The 21,369-nt window shown below is 30.5% G+C and overlaps 3 protein-coding genes across 10 annotated transcripts in view; 1 reads left to right on the top strand and 2 right to left on the bottom strand.

The window, feature by feature from the left end:
- Positions 1–353, top strand: part of LOC145326001 (retinol-binding protein pinta-like) — a 28,197-nt gene extending 27,844 nt beyond the window's left edge. Inside the window, exon 14 of one of the 2 annotated variants that reach the window (XM_080169109.1) lies at positions 272–353. In XM_080169109.1, the coding sequence (XP_080025235.1) occupies positions 272–291 (20 nt within the window). In that variant the 3' untranslated portion in view covers positions 292–353. Of the gene's footprint in view, positions 1–104 lie in introns of both variants that reach the window. The other variant, XM_080169100.1, reaches the window with a different exon arrangement.
- A 1,962-nt stretch (positions 354–2,315) lies between these two features.
- On the bottom strand, positions 2,316–3,227 carry LOC145315781 (uncharacterized). Its single transcript, XM_080155901.1, has 2 exons — positions 3,198–3,227; positions 2,316–2,958 (listed from the first exon to the last, which is right to left on the bottom strand). Exons 1-2 carry the CDS (start codon positions 3,218–3,220, stop codon positions 2,472–2,474), a joined length of 510 nt encoding a protein of 169 aa, XP_080012027.1. The 5' UTR covers positions 3,221–3,227; the 3' UTR covers positions 2,316–2,471.
- An 8,337-nt stretch (positions 3,228–11,564) lies between these two features.
- The window catches only part of LOC145325973 (synaptogenesis protein syg-2-like), a 64,906-nt gene continuing 55,101 nt past the window's right edge, over positions 11,565–21,369 (bottom strand). For all 7 annotated transcript variants that reach the window (XM_080169044.1, XM_080169015.1, XM_080169022.1 and 4 more), the window contains 12 exons: positions 21,222–21,338; positions 20,901–21,032; positions 20,517–20,577; positions 18,725–18,828; positions 18,304–18,374; positions 18,040–18,131; positions 17,637–17,707; positions 17,202–17,275; positions 16,628–16,722; positions 15,771–15,872; positions 15,421–15,551; positions 11,565–14,862 (listed from right to left, as the gene is read on the bottom strand). In XM_080169044.1, the coding sequence (XP_080025170.1) occupies positions 14,704–14,862; positions 15,421–15,551; positions 15,771–15,872; positions 16,628–16,722; positions 17,202–17,275; positions 17,637–17,707; positions 18,040–18,131; positions 18,304–18,374; positions 18,725–18,828; positions 20,517–20,577; positions 20,901–21,032; positions 21,222–21,338 (1,209 nt within the window). In that variant the 3' untranslated portion in view covers positions 11,565–14,703. The remainder of the gene's footprint in view (positions 14,863–15,420; positions 15,552–15,770; positions 15,873–16,627; positions 16,723–17,201; positions 17,276–17,636; positions 17,708–18,039; positions 18,132–18,303; positions 18,375–18,724; positions 18,829–20,516; positions 20,578–20,900; positions 21,033–21,221; positions 21,339–21,369) is intronic.

Below are 21,369 nucleotides of genomic sequence, written 5' to 3'. Positions count from 1 at the left end.
CCTACAGCTCACTGGCAACACTCGTATTGTAATGCCACCGAGCCGGGAAGTGATCTGGCTCACACCGAGCCGTTAATCTTTTAAAGATAAATGTTTTTTTTTAGCAGTAGCTGTGGCCCAACTCTGGCTCATCACTAAATGATTTAAAGATCCAGCTCACTTCTAAAAAATTTAAATTAGTCCTCATTTCTTTTTACTGAAAATTATTAAGTATTGAATAAATTTTATATAGAAATTTTTTAATGATTTTTTTTTAAATGTGTTTTTTTAGGAATATGTACTGTGATGTGAAAAGACTAAAAAATGAATAATATCAATTTATGAAAAGTTTAATAAAATATTTAAAAAACTATTCTTTTTTCTGTTTCATACATAATTGTTTTTTTCAGACAGGCAGACGGACGGACAGACAGATAATTAAATTGAATTATAGAGTAACTTTGCTACTACTAAAAAAAATTTAATTAAAGGGTGTGCAAAAAAAAATGCGGACGTTTTTAAAATTTAGATTGCGCGGCTTGTGTTAATAGTAGAAAACCGTTATGCATACCATTAGAACCGCTATGAAGTCTATTTTTGGGAATATAAAAACAATTCCTGTGCTACGTATAATTTATGAGCTATGTGGTAGAATGTCTCAACTGACTTAAAACTTGACTTGCGAGTAAATCATTAAAGATTAAATTTTTCCACTTTTCTCATATTTATCAATACAGCTCCTAAACTAAAAATAGCACAAAAATCGTACTTATATTTCCAAAAAATAGAGCTTATGGCGGTTCTAATGATATGCATAGCATTTTTATACTATTCACACAAGCCGAGCAGTTTGAATTTTAAAAATGTCTGCATTTTTGCACACACTTTTTTTTATCTTTAATGATTTACTCGCAAGTCAAGTTTTAAGTCAGTTGGGACATTTTACTACGTAGCTCCTAAACTATAAGTAGCACAGTAATGGTTCTTATATTTCCATAAAATAGACTTCATAGCGGTTCTAATGGTATGCATAACGTTTTTCTACTATTAACACAAGCCGCGCAATTTAAATTTTAAAAACATACATATTTTTTTATATACTTTAACCTTTAATGATTCCTATTTAGGAATACCTCCTTGACAGTATTAGAACTTTATAGCATAAAACCAGCACCAGACCTAATAGAAATATTTCATTGAAAACAAAAACAATTGAACTAAAGGTTGATGAGATCTTTCTACTTTTGAAATTAGCAAGACATGTTTTTCTTCAGGTGCAAAATGGGCGGAGTTTTGAAACTAAGAAAAATTTGGTAAATATAAGAAATTGGAGTAAAGGATAATGGGACTGAATGATAACATAGAGTAAATTACAGGTTCTTTAAAAAAGGGGTGGAGTCAGGTATTAAAGAATTTGGGTAACCGTTACTTAAGTAAAGTTTCATATAAATGGGCTAGGGATTGTTTGTTTACAACTAATTTACTTTCAGCTTCACAAGAGAAATCGCACCAAGAAAAAATGTCCCCTTACAGATTTTTTTACTGTTTCTTTTTTGTAACTAAAATTGCAAGAAGGTCCTTCTTTTTTAAGTGCCTCTGGAGACGTCTAGGGGCGTAGCCGATAGTAAGCCATATATCAATAAATAAAAATATTGATATAAACATATAAAATTACCATTTCATTTATAAATTAGATTAAATTAGAATTTCAAGAATGAGCATTTAACATCCATAAGTTGCAAAGCATAAAAAATGTGCATGGACAAACGGAAAAAGTCAGTTATAAAGCAAGTATTCAGTGTTCAAAATAAAAAAAAACAAAGATAGTTCAAACACAATTTCTAGAATAAAATAGTAGTCTTTTGTAGCCTGACCGACATACTGACAAACCAAGCATTATATACTGGATGCTCATTAGAACAGAGAATCTTCTAAAAAAATACAGCTGTCTATCTTAAAAAGCAATTCTCTTTGTCAGTTAAAAGAAAATTAATTGTAGAGTAGCTTTGCTACCAAAAACTAAATACCTAGTAAAGCATAAATAAGAATGACAACATTTATGAAAGGAAAGCTCCACAACTCAGACGGATAGATGATTATTAACAAACATTTTTAATAAAATAATCTCTGTATAAAAGGATCTTGTTAACCACTGAACCACTATGAACCACAGTGTAGCTACTCAAAGTTTTTTTTAGTTTTAAAAAAAACTTAAATTTAAATTGGGGATCAACTTTCCCTTTCCCTCAAGTAGCCCCTAGAGGCCTCTAGGAACGTAGTCGCTAGTTTAACATACATATTTGAAGAATAAGTTATGAATAAATTATAAATACAAGTTTCAAATAGTAACTTTATTAAACAAAACAATTTTTAAGACAAAAATATAATTGATACAATATAATTAATAAATAAATATAATATAAATAAACATTTTTTATTTGTGTTAGATTAAATATTTTATAGCTTTCATAGACGTCCAAGGGGGAAAGGGGTTAAGAGGAGATTAACCCCCCACCCCCTGATGGGTGAATGGACGCCCCTGATAGCTTTGCCAACCATGCACAGGTTCTTGGGGGTTGATTTGTATACAGACAACTCTCAATCAACCAACAATTGCAAATTGGGTGGGAATTCCTAAAGCAGCTCAAGCCAGGCTTGCAGAACGGGTTTTTACCGGTGCCAATTAAACATCCTGGGGCTACTACAGGTGTGTGAAAGCGTGAACATGGTCGGCCAGGTGGTTTTGGCGGGTCATTAGTTGGGGGTTGAGGTACAGGAGGCTCACCTACTCCATCATCACCTCCATCAGGATATTCAACAGGATAAAAATCATCTTGGAACGCCTCCTCATAATAAACATCAAGGTCATCAAATGCCTGGTCTCGAATATACTCAGGGGTGTAGAGGCCAGATTCAACTGAGAAGACCTGGGCAGAGGCACATGCCAAGCTGGCAAACAGTAACCCTAGGCACTTCATCCTAGAAAAGTAAATCATTATAAGTATGTTACATAAAAGAGTGCTAGACATCAATAAAAATCATTCATAGGAAGAAGCCTAGGCGCTAGTGGGTTAGTTGCTAGACTTGTAATTGAATGCTTCTCAAAAAAGATGAACTCAATCAGTGAAATCAGAAAAAAATTTACTACTTTGTAAAATAGGATGAAAACGAACAAAGAAATAATTAAAATACTAAAATAAAGGTAAAAATCAACTAACTTTGTTTGTGTAGAGGTAAACATGAACTGATGAATTTAAACATAATCTCTTTATTTATATACCCAGTAAAAACCTGGTCCCACCCCTTTTTTGAAAGAACCTAAATTTACCCTTCTGCCCCAAAGTTTTGAAAATCTCCTCCTACTTTTATTTATGATAATATACCCTTTCCACCAACTGTTCTTTTTAGTAGCGAAGCTACTCTATAATTCGAAATGTCCGTCCGTCCGTCTGTCCGTCCGTCTGTCCGTCCGTCTGTCCGTCCGTGTAAGACAGAATAGGGGAAACGTGATTTTCTCGGCTCCTATTAAAGATAGACAGCTGAAATTTTTTGACAACATTCCCATTATTAAGAAGCACAATTAACTATAAAACATCAAGCGCGGTCGGACCCCTTTTTAGCAGGTTTTAGGCTATTTTTGTATGTTTCACATTTTTCTCCATATCTTCAGTGTTTATGGTCCGATTTTCAAAATTTTTTCAGTTATTGATATCAAAATTAAATTTCCTGTCGTTTACAGAAAACAACCATGACGACCACACTGCCATTTTGCAGGTTTTAGGCTATTTTTGTATTTTTCACATTTCCACCATATCTTCAGTGTTTATGGTCCAATTTTCAAAATTTTTTCAGTTATAGATATGAGAATTAACTTTCCCGTCGTTTAAAGAAAACATCCATGACGGCCAGACTGCCTTTTTGCAGGTTTTAGGCTATTTTTGTATTTATCACATTATTCTCCATATCTTCAGTGTTTATGGTCCGATTTTCAAAATTTTTTCAGTTATAGATATCAAAATTAAATATCCCGTCGTTTAAAGAAAACAACCATGGCGGTCAGACTGCCTTTTATCAGGTTTTTGGCTATTTTTATATGTTTTAAATATTTCCCCATATATTTGGTGTTTTTGGTCCAATTTTCAAACTTTTTTGGGATAAATACACTTTAAATCTACTTTTACGTAATTCCATCCACGATTTTTTGTGCTTCGCTACTTATGGATGTTGTCATCCTTGTTAATTTATAATTTTGAAAATCTCCGCCCATTTTGTAACTCTCTGTTATTTCTTCTCCTTCCCATTCTTAACCCATATTTGAAGAGAAAGAGGAGACAATGGGCTGTTTATTACTCTAGTCCCCAAAGTTTTATAATGAAGTTTTCTTATTAGTTAGCTTAACAACTATGGGGACTTTAGTGAAGTTTGATTGGTTGATTCATTAAGTTGAGTTTTCAAACGTTTCAACTACTAATTTTGATCTACAGAAGGGGTAATTTAGTGTACATCATCGGAGATGTATATCAATGTATCGGACTCTTTAGATCCCTGCCATTTTGTGCATAAGGGCAAGTATCTTATTAGTAGCGAAGCTACTCTATAATTCGAAATGTCCGTCCGTCCGTCCGTCCGTCTGTCCGTCTGTCCGTCCGTGTAAGACAGAATAGGGGAAACGTGATTTTCTCGGCTCCTATTAAAGATAGACAGCTGAAATTTTTTGACAACATTCCCATTATTAAGGAGCACAATTAACTATAAAATATCAAGGGCGGTCGGACCCCTTTTTAGCAGGTTTTAGGCTATTTTTGTAGGTTTCACATTTTTCTCCATATCTTCAGTGTTTATGGTCCGATTTTCAAAATTTTTTCAGTTATTGATATCAAAATTAAATTTCCTGTCGTTTACAGAAAACAACCATGATGGCCACACTGCCATTTTGCAGGTTTTAGGCTATTTTTGTATTTTTCACATTTCCACCATATCTTCAGTGTTTATGGTCCAATTTTCAAAATTTTTTCAGTTATAAATATGAGAATTAAATTTCCCGTCGTTTAAAGAAAACATCCATGACGGCCAGACTGCCTTTTTGCAGGTTTTAGGCTATTTTTGTATTTATCACATTATTCTCCATATCTTCAGTGTTTATGGTCCGATTTTCAAAATTTTTTCAGTTATAGATATCAAAATTAAATTTCCCGTCGTTTAAAGAAAACAACCATGGCGGTCAGACTGCCTTTTATCAGGTTTATGGCTATTTTTATATGTTTTAAATATTTCCCCATATATTTGGTGTTTTTGGTCCAATTTTCAAACTTGTTTGGGATAAATACACTTTAAATCTACTTTTACGTATTTCCATCCACGATTTTTTTGTGCTTCGCTACTTATGGATGTTGTCATCCTTGTATTATTATTTTTAACATATTTTGGTTATTTCATTACTATTTTAAAAGCAACGCTTTTTCTATAATTTTCTATATTTCTCCGTCTGTCATGAATAGCTCTTGTCGTTGATTTAGGAACGTTAGAATTGTCCTATCGATTTTAAAATTGACACGGTAAATGGTAATTCCTATAATAGTAAGGTATGATTTCAAAAGTGTGGCAATTCTATAATCGTTACCAGAATGTCCGTACGTCCATTTTAAACATGTTGATTTTTAACTTATTTGACAACAATTTTAATGATTATAATATTAATCTGATTTTGATTACAGATTCCAAGGACATCTAAGAACGATGGTACAAGTCTTAAAAATGTAAGTATGTTCTTAAACAGTGTCCTATATTTACCTAATAAGTTTTGCATTAAATTTATTTACAATTTTGTTTAGATAAGTGTTAATTGTCCATTTATCCTACCGTTTGGGAGTTTTATGAATACTGTCATCCTTGTTTTCTGTTAATAAGATTGTTTTCTATTTTTTAGCTAAGCTTACTATCGGTCCTGTGATGGTTTTAGGCTATATAGATCATTTCCCCCCCACAAGTTTTTATAAATAAATTTGTGGAAGACAGTTCTTAATTATAGAGAGAGAGGACAGTGAGCTGTATATTACACTAGTCCCAAAAGTTTTATAATAGCGTTTCTTATTTGTTGGCTTAACAACTTTGGGGACTTCAGTGAATTCTTGGATCAACAAGTTGAGTGTCCAAATGTTTCAACAATTAGTTGTAACCTACAGAAGGGGAAATTTGATGTAATATCATTTGGGATGTACATCAATTTATCGGCTATTGTCTTATCCCTTTAGATCCCTAGTTCTTAATCCATATTAAAGTTTTTTATAAAATTAACCTGTCTGTATGTATTAGTCTCATATATACCTTTTTATAAATCTCCGCCCATATAGATTATAGGGATTATTATCATTATGAATTCTGGCGGGAAAGGGGCTATTTTATAATGGTTCTATATATATTTAGGTACTTAATTTAGGGTGGGGAGGGGGGGGGGGGTAGTCAACTCCTTTATGTATTTTGAATTTTAGTTTTAAAAGAAAAAGTAAAAAAATGTTTGTTTGTTTTTTGTGGGGGGGGGGGGGGGGGCAACTTTTTATAGAAACGATTTCTCCTGGGAGGAAAGTAGTACCCTCCCTAAAATTATGTATCAACCTTCTCAGGACTCTGGACGCAAAGCTTCATTGTAAAGGAGAACCATATTGGTACAACACGGTTCGTTAGATCCTTTTCAGTACACTTAGACAACCTGTTACTTTTTTAAAAGACTAATATAGAGATTTTCTTCCCCTCCACCTATTAAAACAAGGATGACAACATCCATAAAAGCACTGAAACGGTAGGACAAACGGACATTAACATTTGTATAGTGTCAGAACTGAATAATCAAAATTAAAATGTATAAAAGTCGAACCAAAATTGTAAGTAAATTTGTTGAAAAACTGCTGGATACAGGATAATGTTTATGAACATACTTACATTTTTAGGACTTGATTATAGAGTTGCTTAGCTTTTAACATTATACTTATTATACTTGTTGTCCCAGGAATTCATATACCAAAAATCAGATCAATCGGATGAATAGATCACATTAAAATTTGTTGTTAAAAAAGTAAAAAAAAATGACATGTATAAAATGGACGTACGGACATTCTGGTAATGATTATAGAGTTGCTACGCTTTCTAAATCGTACCTAACTACTAAAGGAATCACCATGCCAAGTTTGAAATCTATAGGACAATTCTAACATGCCTATATTAACGAAAAAAGCTATCCGTTACAGACGGACGGACGGACTGGCCCTAATTATAGAAAAGCTTCGCTTTTAAAAATTAAACTTTGACATTTACGGCCGACTACGGATCGTCCTAAATTCGAATAGGCAACTGGGCCGTGGCTTCTGCGTTTGCGGGGCCTTAATAACATTTTTCTCAGCCCTTTTTTTCTGCATTAAATCTGATAATCTTGGGATTTTGTTTGGGATTTGGTGCACTTTTGTAAAAGTTTCATTCAAAATATGTCCAGTAATATTGTAGGAGAAAAGAAAGGATTTTACTTTGGGCAAACCATGAAACATTTTCTTCATAATTTTAGAATAAAAACAAAGATGACAACATCCTTAAAAGAGAAGCTCCGAAATAGTAGAACAAACGAACATTAACACTTGTATAGTGTCAGAACTGAATTAACAAAATGTAAATGTATCAATCAAAACAAAATTGTAAGTACATTTGTTGCAAAACTGAATAAAAACAGGATACTATTTAAGGCAAAACTTGCTTTTAGAGATATTTTGCTAAAAATCAACATGTCTTGAAAAGACGTACAGTCATTTTGGTAAAAATTATAAAGTTTCTATGTTTTATTAAATGTAGGAATCTACAAGCAAAGTTTGAAATCGATAGAACAGTTCTAACTTGTCTAAGTAAACGAAAATAGCTAACCGATACACGAAAAGAGCTAACTGTCCGTGACGGACGGACGGACCGACCCTTCGCTTTTAAACACTAAATTTTATTTACTAAGTATATTTGCGACTAGCCTACAGCTCACGTTGTTCGCTGGTCTGTAATGCTCTTGAGAATATTAAATATCCGTACTGGAAAGGATATCCGTACTAAAAAATATTTTAGCAGAAAATCTTACTTGAACTTTGTATGTCTGTCTGGTTCAAAATCAGAATTATGATTTACTTAAAATTAAAAATGAAAAGCAAATTTGTCTGTGAGGATTTCGCTGACTAAAAAGCATCATATATATTTAATTAACTTTTCATTCATTTCGTCCATTATGCTAAAGTTTTAGTAATTAGATTTTATGGTATTTTATGTTTTAAGTTTACTGTATATATTTCTATTGACATCTAATGTTTTAACCATATTGTCCGTCTACTTTATTAGATTTTTATGAACTTCACAAAGTTTATGGGTGTTATCATATGTTTCTTGGTACTCTAATTGAAATGTCTGTCTGTCTGTCTGAAAGAAACCGTAAAGAAGTAAACGTAAATTTATCTTCAGTTATAAAAGATCAATGGCTGGAATTAAAAACATCCCCATACTGATGAACTTACTTTGTCCGTCCGTCTGTTGGAATGCTTTGATATGCATCTACTATCAAAGATATTATATAAATTCTATTGTAAAGATTTCCATGTTTATTAGCTTTACTAAGGACTTATAAATGATGCCATCCTTGTTTAGCTTTAAAATTTCTAAGAAATTCTATATGTTCTATAATTAATATCTTATCAAGAGTAAGGGCACATAAAGGGTAAACCTTGGTGGGTTAGGGCCCCCTGCAAGAGTTAGGCTTATGCAAAAAAAAAACTATCCCTTCTAATTTACAATTTATTTATAAAATAAGGAAGTGTATTTTCAATGCTCGATATGCACTCGTTATGGGAAAGCACCCTAATCCTCACTTTAACTGACCTTGCTTTTTTATTAAATATAATATTTTTTACGCGAAGCCCCTCTTTAATTAGAAATGTCCGTCTGAGGGTAAAACATAATTCACCATCTGCTATTAAAGAAAGACGGTTTTAATTTTTGAGAATATACCCTATACCTTTAAGCATCCAATATGTGATTTACTTATTCCATCAGCCTGTCGGAAATACCCTGCAAGGCATTTAATTTAAAATGTAAAAATTTTATTTATCAAATTATAAAGTAGATAGACGATCACGACTGATTTTTTCTAGAGAAGATTTTCCTGATAGATGAATATCTACTCTCTACCTTATTTAGTCGGTTAGTCTGTCTGTAACCCTCCAGATGACATCAATTTCTGAAGGGGAATGTGCCTTTTCTTTTATTGAAAATAGAAGTCTAGACTATAGTCCTTAAAATAAAGTAAAAGGATCTCGGTGTGTGTGTCTGTCTGTACTAAAAGATCTCTATAAACGCAGAATCGATATGGTTCTCCTTTACAAATAAGCATCCATTATATAATTTACCTGGTCTGTCAGTCTATCGGTAATGCTCTGATTGTCATTTGATTGGTAGAAAGATGAATTTTTCCCTGGTAAAATTTTACAGGGTGATGAGCATCTACTCTGCATCTCAATTGGCCCGTCAGTCTGTCTGCAAAAATATGTTTTTCCACTTTTTTTATGAAGGTTAAGATCTCAATAACTACTGAAGCAATTGGGTTCTCTATTTTAGGTAAGCTTTAAATAGGTCCCATGATGGTATTAGGCTATTTCATTTTCAGATGATTTTGAGCTATTTTTTCTGGTCTGTTTCTGCCTCTTTTAATTGAGAGCCCCTGGATGCTAGGTACACATCTGCTAGTTTAAAATATTCTTATGCATTTAGAATAGAAAGAGATAAATATATTAACTTACACATAAAGATTACTTCAAGTTCAACTACTTATGTTAGAATTTCTGTCCGGCTGATTTTAGTTATTTATTTTATAATAAAAGCTTTTGATACTATGAACGTATTAACATTCTGCCTTAGCGTTTTCTTGTTTAAAAAAAAAACATCTCTCTAACTTGCTTTTTCTTCCATTTTCTTTTGATTTCTTAATTTAATCTTCAAATACGTATTTATAATAAAGCCATTTTCATTCTTTCAAAAATGCAATTTAAATTACAGAATTTATTTTCCAATATATATTTTTTTATAACCGTCAGGAAAGGGTTAAAATGTTTTTAATTTTTGTTTCAAAATTTGGACACATTAGGGAGGGGCGCTAGAATCAACTCATTTTAAAACTAAGTTTTCTTAAATTTACTATATTATGAATTTAAATTTTCTTTTTTAAGAATAGTAATAAAATACTTCAATATTATGTAAATAGCAAGATGAAATAAAAAAAAATAATTTATTCTTAATAAAGTAAAATATTGGGTTTTATTGTTCTGGGCAATGAGAGTTTATTATGGATTATTGGAGCACTATGAGTTTTAAACATTCATTCCTTGGAAAACTTGTGCTTGTTTATAGACATTTATTTCCTATATAGATCTGACATGGATCTTGAAGCAATAAAGCAGGCCCTTTTGTAAATGTTAAAAATTGGAAAAATCTATTAAATAAAAGTAATCGCAAATATACTTAGTAAATAACTTTTATTAAATAGATTCTTCCAATTTTTAACATTTACAAAATAGCCTGCTATATTGCTTCAAGATCCATGTCAGATCTATATAGGAAATAAATGTCTATAAATGAGCTCAAGTTTTCCAAGGAATAAATGTTCAAAACTCATAGTGCTCCAATAATCCTCATTAAATTCTCATTGACCAAAGCGATAAAACCTTTATTCTATTTGTTTATGGAATGAATAAAGTTTTTCAATCCATGTTGATATTTGAATTACATTGACGCATTTAATCTTGATTTAATAAACAAAAAATATACGTTAATAATATAGAAAATCAAAGAAAACTCTGTTTTAAAAGAATTCGATTGTGGCGACACTTCCGTAGTGTTCAAATATTAAAACTAAAATTTTAATCATATTAACCCTTTGGTGATGGTAATGTAAATAAAAAATATAATTGAAGAAATCTTTTTAAAATCATTTAAAATATTAAATATTTACTTCTTTCTTTTAGATAGTAATGGCGAGGGAGGAAAATCTAAATAGATAAATAGATATGTACTTATAGAAAACTAGCCAATAGTGAGAAAGTTATATCGAGCCAACTCTAGTACCATGATATGGGCAATAATTTCTAAGGTTCATAAGACTATGAGCGATAGATTAAAAACACTCCCAATTAACCCTAAATAATTCTTTAAAGCAAAATCATTGGCGAAAAGTGTGAATTTTTGTCAAAATCTAATGTTAAGTAATGAAAGCCCTCAAAGTTTTAAAAAACAATGTGTAAGAGTACCTGCTTATAAAACTTCGGAAATCAAGATTCTGTTTATTCTTCTTTTGATCAATACCTGTTATTTAAAGATTTATTTACAATGACAGATTACATATTCACCTTCCCTAAATAATGAGATTAAATGCAAAAACATCATCCGAATTCAACAATCTAAATCTGATCTTTATCCTGTTAAGTCAGTGATAATACTAAACTTAAAAGACTATCAAATATGGCTGAGACTTCTCTAAAAATATAAAGCTTTACAAGGACATAAAAATTTACACAAAATCCAAATGGTAACATTTTATTTAAATGAAACAGTATACATATAATATATAATAAACAAAAATATTTACAGTAATCACATAATTTAAATTAACAGTATTTTTTACAGTTAAGTCCACGATATCATTGCAGTTTACTAGTCGAACTAATGTTCTATTCGTGGGTCTAACTGTAAAATAAGATTACAATAAAGATCAGTAATCATGATCTTAAATAAATTCATTAAACATGTAAAATTTTTGGTTCCACATTACAGATTGTAATTTTTATTGAATATAATATTCTTTAAAAAATAATGGTTATTTGAATAAATATAAGGAAAGAAGGGGACCAAGGACTGTATATTTCACTCGTACCCAAAGTTTTATAACAATGTTATCTTGTTCAAGGGCTCAAAATCGTTGAGTACTTTTATCAAAATTTGATTGGTTAGATCAAAAAAAATTAACCATAATTTTTATTAATTAAAGGTGTAATTTTGTATATCATCATTGGGGAAGTATATCAATTTATTATCCATTGTCTTATCCCTTTAGATTCCTGAGCAATATGAAGGTTTGTCCAATAGTATTAAACAAACTCGGAAATAGAAAAATAAGTTTTGGTGGCCGCAAACTTTTATTTTGAACATTTTAAAGTATGTACTTTTATATTGTAATTTTCTTTTCTCGTATTCATTCGATTCCGGTGGATAGGAACCGGCGCTCATCAATACGCAAAAACTATGTCTAGCATCGTATTATATCCAGCTTTCTACGAATATAAAAATGTACAAACATAAGATTAAAACCAGTTTTTTTAGCCGGTGCCTTCGGCACCCCGGGGCTAAAAAAACTTGTTTTAATCTCATAATTGTACATTCTATATCCGCGGAAAGCCGTTTATAATTCGATGCGAGAAATAACTATGAAAAATCAAATATGTTGAAAAATCTCCTAACAATTTTTGAAAAAATCATCTAATTATGTTGTAAAAAATTATTAGTATCTTTCTGAAGATTGCGAAAGTATGAAACTTTAAGTTAAAGATAAATAAAATTTAAGTAAAAACGTTGTTTTACTAGGTATATAAAAAGTATTTTTCGTTGTATGAACTTTTTTCTGTGAATCTTAAGAAATAAGACAATGAACGATAAATTGATGTTCATCCCAAATGGCAATAGACAAATAACTGATTTCGATAGGTAAAAAGTATTGTTTAAACAGTTTTGATACTGCTAGTTTGAACCCATCAATCAAGATTTTAAAAGTCCCCAAAGTTTTTTATCTAAAGAATAAGAGAACTTTACAAAACTTTATATACCAGTATAATTTACAGTCCAATGTTACCTCCTTTCCTAAGTTTATGAAACAATTATACTAATTTAAAAACTAGAATAATTTAAACCATAACTATATTTAAGTTATTTTTTTATGTATGAAATTTCTAAAACTATCTTTTTAAAAACAACTGTATATTTATTGAAGTAAGAATTTGCGATATTTTGAGATAGAATATTATTTTGTATTTACCATAGATTTATCCGTATATTGACATAGAATCAAATATATTCAACTTTTAAACAGGGGTTTTAAGGAATAAGTCTATGGACGATAAATTTATATTGACAAACAAAATCACAACTTCTGTTGATTTAAAATCATAGGTTAAAAAGTTGGGACACCATTATACAGGAACTATTGAAAATTCTATAAAAGTACCTAAACTTAACTTAAACTTTGGTATAAATCTATTGCTAATTTATGTCAATTATATAACATAAAGTTTTCATTGATTTGTATAGAATTATTGTTTTATTTCTTTATTATTATAATAATGAAATCTTGACTGTTAGGATATGTTGATAAAACTACACAATTGAAATTAAAAATTAGTTGTTTTTAGATTTAATTTTTCTTTAAATTTTTGGGCACCCTGCCAATATATGTTTGGTATGTGTATTTAATACGAGATTTACATCAAAGCTTTATTACATACGCCTAGAAGATTTTAATTAATTGTAGTCTCTAAGAATTTAAATTACATTAATTTTTAGATTTTTTGAATTACCGTAAAAAATTCATTATTCAGATAGAATTGATTGTTTTTTTTTGCATAATATTGTATAATGTAATTCTGTAATTATTATCAACAAAGAAATCAATACAATACCGGTTTTTTACTTTGATTATCAATACAAGAATTACAATAATAAAAGAAAGAGAGGTGGCATCGAAACCGATTGATGTCCACTAGATTAGAACCGGTTCCAAATCTTACTTAAAAGTCATGTATAGCATTGTATTATATCCAGTTTTGTAAAAAATATAAAATCATAGGATTAAAACCAGTTTTTTAACCCGTGCCTACAGCAACTCGTGGCTAAAAAAACTGGTTTTGATCTTATAATTGTACATTTTTATATCTGCGCAAAGCTGTTTATAATACGATGCGATAAATAACTATTCACATACATAACTCTATTACCTAGTTTGTTAATTATTTTTTAAGTACATTAACCTATCCTTTAATTACTGATAGATTATAAAAAAAAAATCTGTGGAATAATTATCAATTTGGTTTAAAATGAAATAAAAGTAAAATTAATCAAATCGAAATTATTTACATATATACATTTTTAAGCTCGAAAATAATAAAATTAAGCACTTTCTTCTTACAAATCACAGAAAGTTTAAAGATTTTAGAAAATAATTTTAGTTATAATAAATTTGAATAATAATTTTAATGGCTCATATTTAAATTTTTAATCTAAATCACAGTGTAATAAAACAAATAAAACACAAAGTCAAAAAATAATAATTTTTTTTCTTCTTCTTCAAAGAATGCTGTTTCGCAAAAGAATAAAGGATGACAGGCAAATTTAGGCTTCGGTTTTGTACAGCAAATATTCTGTACATGAAAGTATTCTATTATTACAAATATTTTTTTAAACATTTACTAAAAATCCAAAAGAAAAAGATTTTTGAACCAATAATTGCCTTTGTACTTTTCAAACTTGTGTACATTCTCTGGCTACTGGGTATTTGTCACCAATTAATCAATATGACATATTTGGAATATTAGAATTATGTTGATTGCATAACAGCACAAAAGTTAATGTCCTATAATGATTAAAATGAGATTTTCGATTAATTTTCACAATTAATCAAACTTTGGAGTCAGCAATTTTAGCCTGTGCCAAGTCCTCCTTCTTCTTCTTTGCCCTCTGCATGGAGGCGTTCTTATAGCTGACAGGACCGTAGCTGTACGTCTCAGCAGCGTCCACGTCCGCGTAGATTAGACCCTCGTCCATTGTGTTCAACACCTGAGAAAAAGAATTAAACTATATTTTGATTTACTTTTTATCTTTATAATGAAATAAAGAATCCAGTAGCAACTTATTAGCGGTTTCGCCTCTAGCAACTAAAAGGAAAGAGTAGAAAGATACAAATTAGCCTAAAACCATCCTAAGGCCTTTGCAAGCCTTCCTGAAATGGAAAATCTTAAGCTACAGACAAAAAAAACTTTACTACTTTATATTATAGGATTATTGAATCAGTGTAGGATTAACGCTATTTATATAAAGGATGTCAACCCCCCTTACCCTAACACAACTATATAGATAGTGAACAATGGTCAATCTACCCCCTCACCACCCTCTGAACAAAAAAGTAACCAAAATGGTATTTTAATTTATGCATTTATCCTTATTATTAAGTATAGATGATTTCTCCAATTAAACCTTTTAACTGGATCTAAACTGATTTTTAGCTATGGTAACCCCCATTCTCAAAATATATATGTAGGTAGTGAAAGAAGGGTCAACCTACCCACACCACATCCCCCCCCCCCTCCCCCCGAACAAAAATGTTATAAAATTTACCTTTTTTGGAGGGGTCTTCAAGCCATGGAATGGTAGTTTATCATAGAAAGAGCTGTCAGGCTTGGGATGATCACCACCCCCACCATTGCTTACTCCATTCGTCTTTTCTGGGGACTTTTCTTCATTAGGACCTAGGTATTATAGATTATTAACAACAAGGATGACAACATCTATGAGTAGGGAAGTAGTGATATAAGCTGACAAAAAAGGTGATACTCATTAATCCAATTTTATATTTATATCTTATTTTACCAACGAAAGAAAATATTCACCAAAAATTTCAACTTTATATCTTAAACAGAAGCCGAGCAAATCACCAGACAAGGACCTACATAATAAGATCTACTAACCTGGTTTGTTTCTACAGTACTTGTACAGAATAGCCAAAACAAGGACCAAAATTAGCAGGGCAGCTACTATTGCAATGATAATGTATATTATCATATCCTCTCCTAAAAATATTAATAAGTTAGTTTCTTATTTAATAGTTATATAGAGTACTTTCAAAATTAACAATTGTTTACATACATTTTTAGGACATAATTTGTTGAAAACTGATATGAAACTCCCCAGGCCAATGAAAAAAATAGATATTGAAATGACTAATTTCTGTCAATGATAAGTGGGTAAAATTAAGCAATATCATTGTTTTATTAAAATAAACACCCTGTGTATATACAGTACATTGAATATGTTTAGAGGAAAAATATGAAGATATCAAATGAACCGAGTAAAAAAAGCAATACTTTGTAGATATCAGTTACATAGGAGAGTGTTTATAGCAACGCCCTAAGACTTTGCTTTATACAAAAGTATTTCATTTAAAACTGCTAATGACACACTGAACCCCACCTCCACCCATCCCCGTTTTTTTTTTATTTTTTGAGAAAAACATGCCTCTTGACCCTTTAGGTAAATTGAACCCTATAGAGAAGGGGTACTATCTCTGTAAAGCTTATCTTACTCTTATTTTCCTAACCTAACCTAAAAGCAACACAAATACTTGATTCTGTAAAAGATAATCAAAGCATTAGTAATTTTAGGATTAATGGAAAACGTTCCAATACGGTAAAATAATGTACGTCTTGCGCTTGAAGACAATAAAGAATAGAGGAAATGCTTCCAGAATAACGACTACCAAACAAATATTGGGCAATCAAAGTGTTGGTTGTTTATTTGATAAATAATGAAATATAAAATCTCTAACCTGTAGAAGTAACAAAACAAGGTTCACTTGCTCCCAGAGTATTATTTACATAGCAGACATAATCCTTCAAGTTTTCAGGCGCTACATTTTCCAACCTTAACAAAAAAAAATAATATTACATGGAAAGCAGAGATCTTAAGGGATAAGGCTATGGACGATAAGTTGTTATGATTCATTATGGGTTTCCAGATTGAAAGCCAACGAATGAGAGAAAGCATTTTTTAAACTTTTTATGTACCAATATAACTTACAATCCAATCTCCGTTCTTATTTATGACAAAGTAAAACTTTGTGTTCTGAATCTAACATTATTCCTCATGACAAAAAGAATAATTATATAAACTCCTCTTTTTTTTCAATTTTGAAAATTTGAATAGTATGTTCAATGTTCATTATATCCCCACAAGAAACCTAACATTCTCAAGGACTTTTTGTATTAGAAACCCTTATCTGAATTCTAAAAAGTATCATATGGAATATTCTTCAATAGTATGTTCATTATACCCCCCCACAAGAAACCTAACATTCTCATATCTGTATTATAAGCCCTTGCGGGGATCCAATAATTTCTTACTTGATAACACTGACATCATCCTGTGTATCTCCTTCAATAGTATGTTCATTATACTCCCACCAAAAGCCAAAATCCTAAAATTAGAATAGATTACTTTAAGTCACTTTGACTTTTGGAAAGTGTTTGATCTTTAATTATAAAATCATAAAATCAATAGGATATATGTCTGTCTGTGTACAGTAGGATCTCTCTAACCGTATGTTTCTTCTATACATTAAGCTTCTAATAGGTCTCAAAGGTTTAAACCTATTTTTAGTAAGGGTACCATGATCGTCCGTAGAAAAAAAAACCTCTTCCCCCCGAAATAAAAAGAGAAAAAGAGGGCATGAATCTAAAATTATGTAAGATATTTATGAAAAGATTTTTATAAACTGTCGTCTAACCAAACTTGATCTATAGAGTAGCTTTTAATCTAAAACAAAAATAGCTTAAAACCTGTGGATTGCCGTCTGTAGGAACACAAGTAAGAATATGATAATCATCCTCTTTCACAAATGATACGGAACCTAAACACAAAAATTTATCTTCAACTAAATAAATAATAATATTTTGAATGTTAAAACAAGAATAAAAAGGTCCAAGCGTTTTAGAAAATCTTTACACTTTATTAGTTGTAAGTTTATCATTTTTCGCAAGTAAGGAAGAAAACTGGATAATAAAAAAATTATATTTGAGTTAAAGAGAAAGACGGGTTATGCAAAAAAGAAAGAAAGAGGCTTTAAAATTTCAAAAAAGATAAACAAAAAAGTTTATATTATAAATCTTCCTAGCTAGAAATATATGTCTTCAAAATTAGTACTATTTAAGTTGTCCATGTGAAGAGAATAAGAAAACTTACACGTAGGAACATGAAGGACTTCCAGGTTAAATGACATTAATAATTCTCCATATTCGTTGCTAGCAGTACATGTATATTCTCCTTTATCCTCTCTGAATTATAAATACATATATTAATCAGGAGTTAAGGTATAAGGATTCCTATAATTATTAGGGATAAAGAGATGGATAATTGTATATTTGTTACCAGCAGTACATGTATATTCTCCTTTATCATCTCTGAATTATAGTGCGTAGCCGCTATTGACATTTCGTATTGGTATACCTTGAAATAGGTTCAGAAAACTCGAGAATGTTTGTTTCTGATACAATTTCACCATCCTTTCTCCATATGATCTAAAAAATTATAAAAAAATTTACAAATTTTCTAAATATTTTTATTTATGTTATCTTAAAAGGGATTATACAATGGACGAAAAAATTTTAAACATTCCGAATGCAATGGTGTTATTAAATGTGTAGATTAAAAGTTTTTTCAGCTAACAATGATAATAAACAAAATTACCCCTTCTGTAAATAAAAACTAGTAGTTGAAACGTTTAATTAACTTAATTAATCAACCAATCAAAATCCACTTAAGTCCGCTTAAGTTTTTAAGCCAACGAATAAGAAAACCTTCTTATTAAACTTCGGGAACTAAATGTCCCCTTTCTTCCGAGATATGAGTAAGAAAATATTTATTAAACCTGTGGTGGGGGTAGGGAATCAGCAGAACATTCAATAACATCAATAGTTTCATTTTCTTCAACAGTTAGATCTTCAATATTCAACTCTATCTCAAGAGGAGCATCTATAGATAGATAGATAAATAAGTTTATAGATAGATGGATACAACAATATGAATAGTTTCATTTTCTTCTACAGTAAGATCTTCAATATTCAACTCTATCTCAAGAGGAGCATCTATAATAGATAGATAAATTAGTTAATAGATAGATGGATACAACAATATGAATAGTTTCATTTTCTTCAACAGTTAGGTCTTCAATATTAAACTCTATCTCAAGAGGAGCATCTATAATAGATAGATAGATAAGTTAATACATAGATGGATACAACAATATGAATAGTTTCATTTTCTTCAACAGTAAGATCTTCAATATTTAACTCTATCTCAAGAGGAGCATCTATAATAGATAGATATATTAGTTAATAGATAGATGGATACAACAATATCAATAGTTTCATTTTCTTCAACAGTTAGATCTTCAATATTCAACTCTATCTCAAGAGGAGCATCTATAATAGATAGATAAATAAGTTAATAGATAGATTGATACAACAATATGAATAGTTTCATTTTCTTCAACAGTTAGGTCTTCAATATTTAACTCTATCTCAAGAGGCGCATCTATAATAGATAGATAAATTAAAAGATCTCACTAACAGTTAAGTTTCTCATTGGTCTAGGGAAGGTTTATAACTATTTTACATAGTAAAGGGTACCAACATACTCCCATGAGAAATCACCCGAAGCAAAAATGCCCCCCCCCCCACCCGAAAAAAAAAATTAAATTGATAGTGGGGTTGGGGTCGACTTAATCCTCTACTATAGAGGCATCTAGGGGCGTAACCGCCAGCAGATAAATGAATAATTTAATTTAATAGATGGATGGATAAAACATATAAAATTGTAATCGTAATACTTAAACTTCTTTATGTAATAGTCTAATGACATATTATCAAACATTATAAAGTAATTATCCTTTTTTCTTTAACATAATTAGTTTAGTATATAAAAAAAAAGAGAATTTGTAATTTCTTTCAACATGAATTGTTTTATTGTACTGATAGTTAGTAAGCTATAAAAATTGGAAAGGATTTTAATGAATATAATAGATTTGAAATCTGCATAAAATTTCAAGGAATTTTTATAAAATTCGTTTTTTGTATAATTCTTTATCTATAAGCGCAAATACAAATTAAATTAAATAATTTTGACATCTGTGATTGGTGGATTGAAAACTATCTGCGCCCTGATTGGAGAAGTACAGTGAAGTGACGTACATCATTCAACCAATTAGAGCGCAGGTAGTTTCCAATCCACCTATCCTATTGGTCAAAATTTATAAACTTAAATTTGATTTGCGCTTTAAAATAATGAATTATATAAAAAACGAATTTTATAAAAAAAAATCCTTAAAATTTAATGCAGATTTCAAATCTATTATATTCATTAAAATTCTTTCCAATTTTTATAGCTTAATAGTTAGGTATAGTTTATATTAAAATCATAATATTTGGATAATGGAAGAAAAGAAAACGAAGTAGCGGGTTTCGTTGTAGTAGCTTTTGATATTTTAAGTTAGGTTAAGTATATGTTAATGATTACCCCGCGGGGTTAGAAAATTGACCCTGCAGGGTTAGAGCCCCCCACAGGTGCTAATAATAGGAGAAAAGCTACTATGAAAATACGACGGAATGCACTACTTTGTTTTCTTTCCATGATCCAAATTTATTTAAACTTAAAACACTTACGTTCAATAATAAGCATGGTTGAAGCAAACATATTCGACTCCACTTCTACTATATTACTCTCCTGTAATAGAATACAATTAATGTTTATGATACTAAAATTCATGTAACCCTAAATCTTACCATTGTAGGGTTATCAAGCCTTGAAACCCCTGCGCTATAGTTTTTGTTAATAAAATAATGGGAGAGGGAATATTTTTTCTTTGTCTTACTCATGTGGGGAGCTTTAACCCTATAAGGCCTATACCTAAGTAATCCAATATAATATAACCTAACCTGACCTCCCCCCCCTTAATACTAATATATTTCATAATAAGAGGATCAGGGAGGGTTTTTGTGCTTAAATAGTCATTTTAAGGAGAATAATCGCATGCTATTACAGCTTACCTGTTTTTCCTGGAACATGGTGTCGGCTCTAGGTTGGACAATACAGGAGAAGTTGGCAGACTGGTATCTGTCCAGCACTGCACGGGTTATGTTACCCAGGTTCAGAGACAGGGTAGACTTCACTGATTCAAACTAGATAGATAGATAGATAGATAGATAGATAGATAGATAGATAGATAGATAGATAGATAGATAGATAGATAGATAGATAGATAGATAGATACATAGATAGATAGGCAGATGGACATCTAAATGAACAAACAGTTATATAAATAGATAGACAGACAGACAGATAGATAGATAGATATTTGTTGTTAATACCTGATTTTTATCGAGTAAAGGATAGACATCTTCAGTTTCTACAACAAAAATGACACCGTCCACAAAATCTTCAATACTATCAAGTCCAACAAACAGGCCCAATTCTTGATTCTCATCCTTTACAATTATATCTAATTTATTTTTATAG

Source organism: Acartia tonsa, chromosome 1 (assembly GCF_053477335.1).
Source record: "Acartia tonsa isolate MP-2025a chromosome 1, ASM5347733v1, whole genome shotgun sequence".
NCBI lineage: Eukaryota > Metazoa > Arthropoda > Copepoda > Calanoida > Acartiidae > Acartia > Acartia tonsa.
This window is presented reverse-complemented; position numbering and strand designations above follow the sequence as displayed.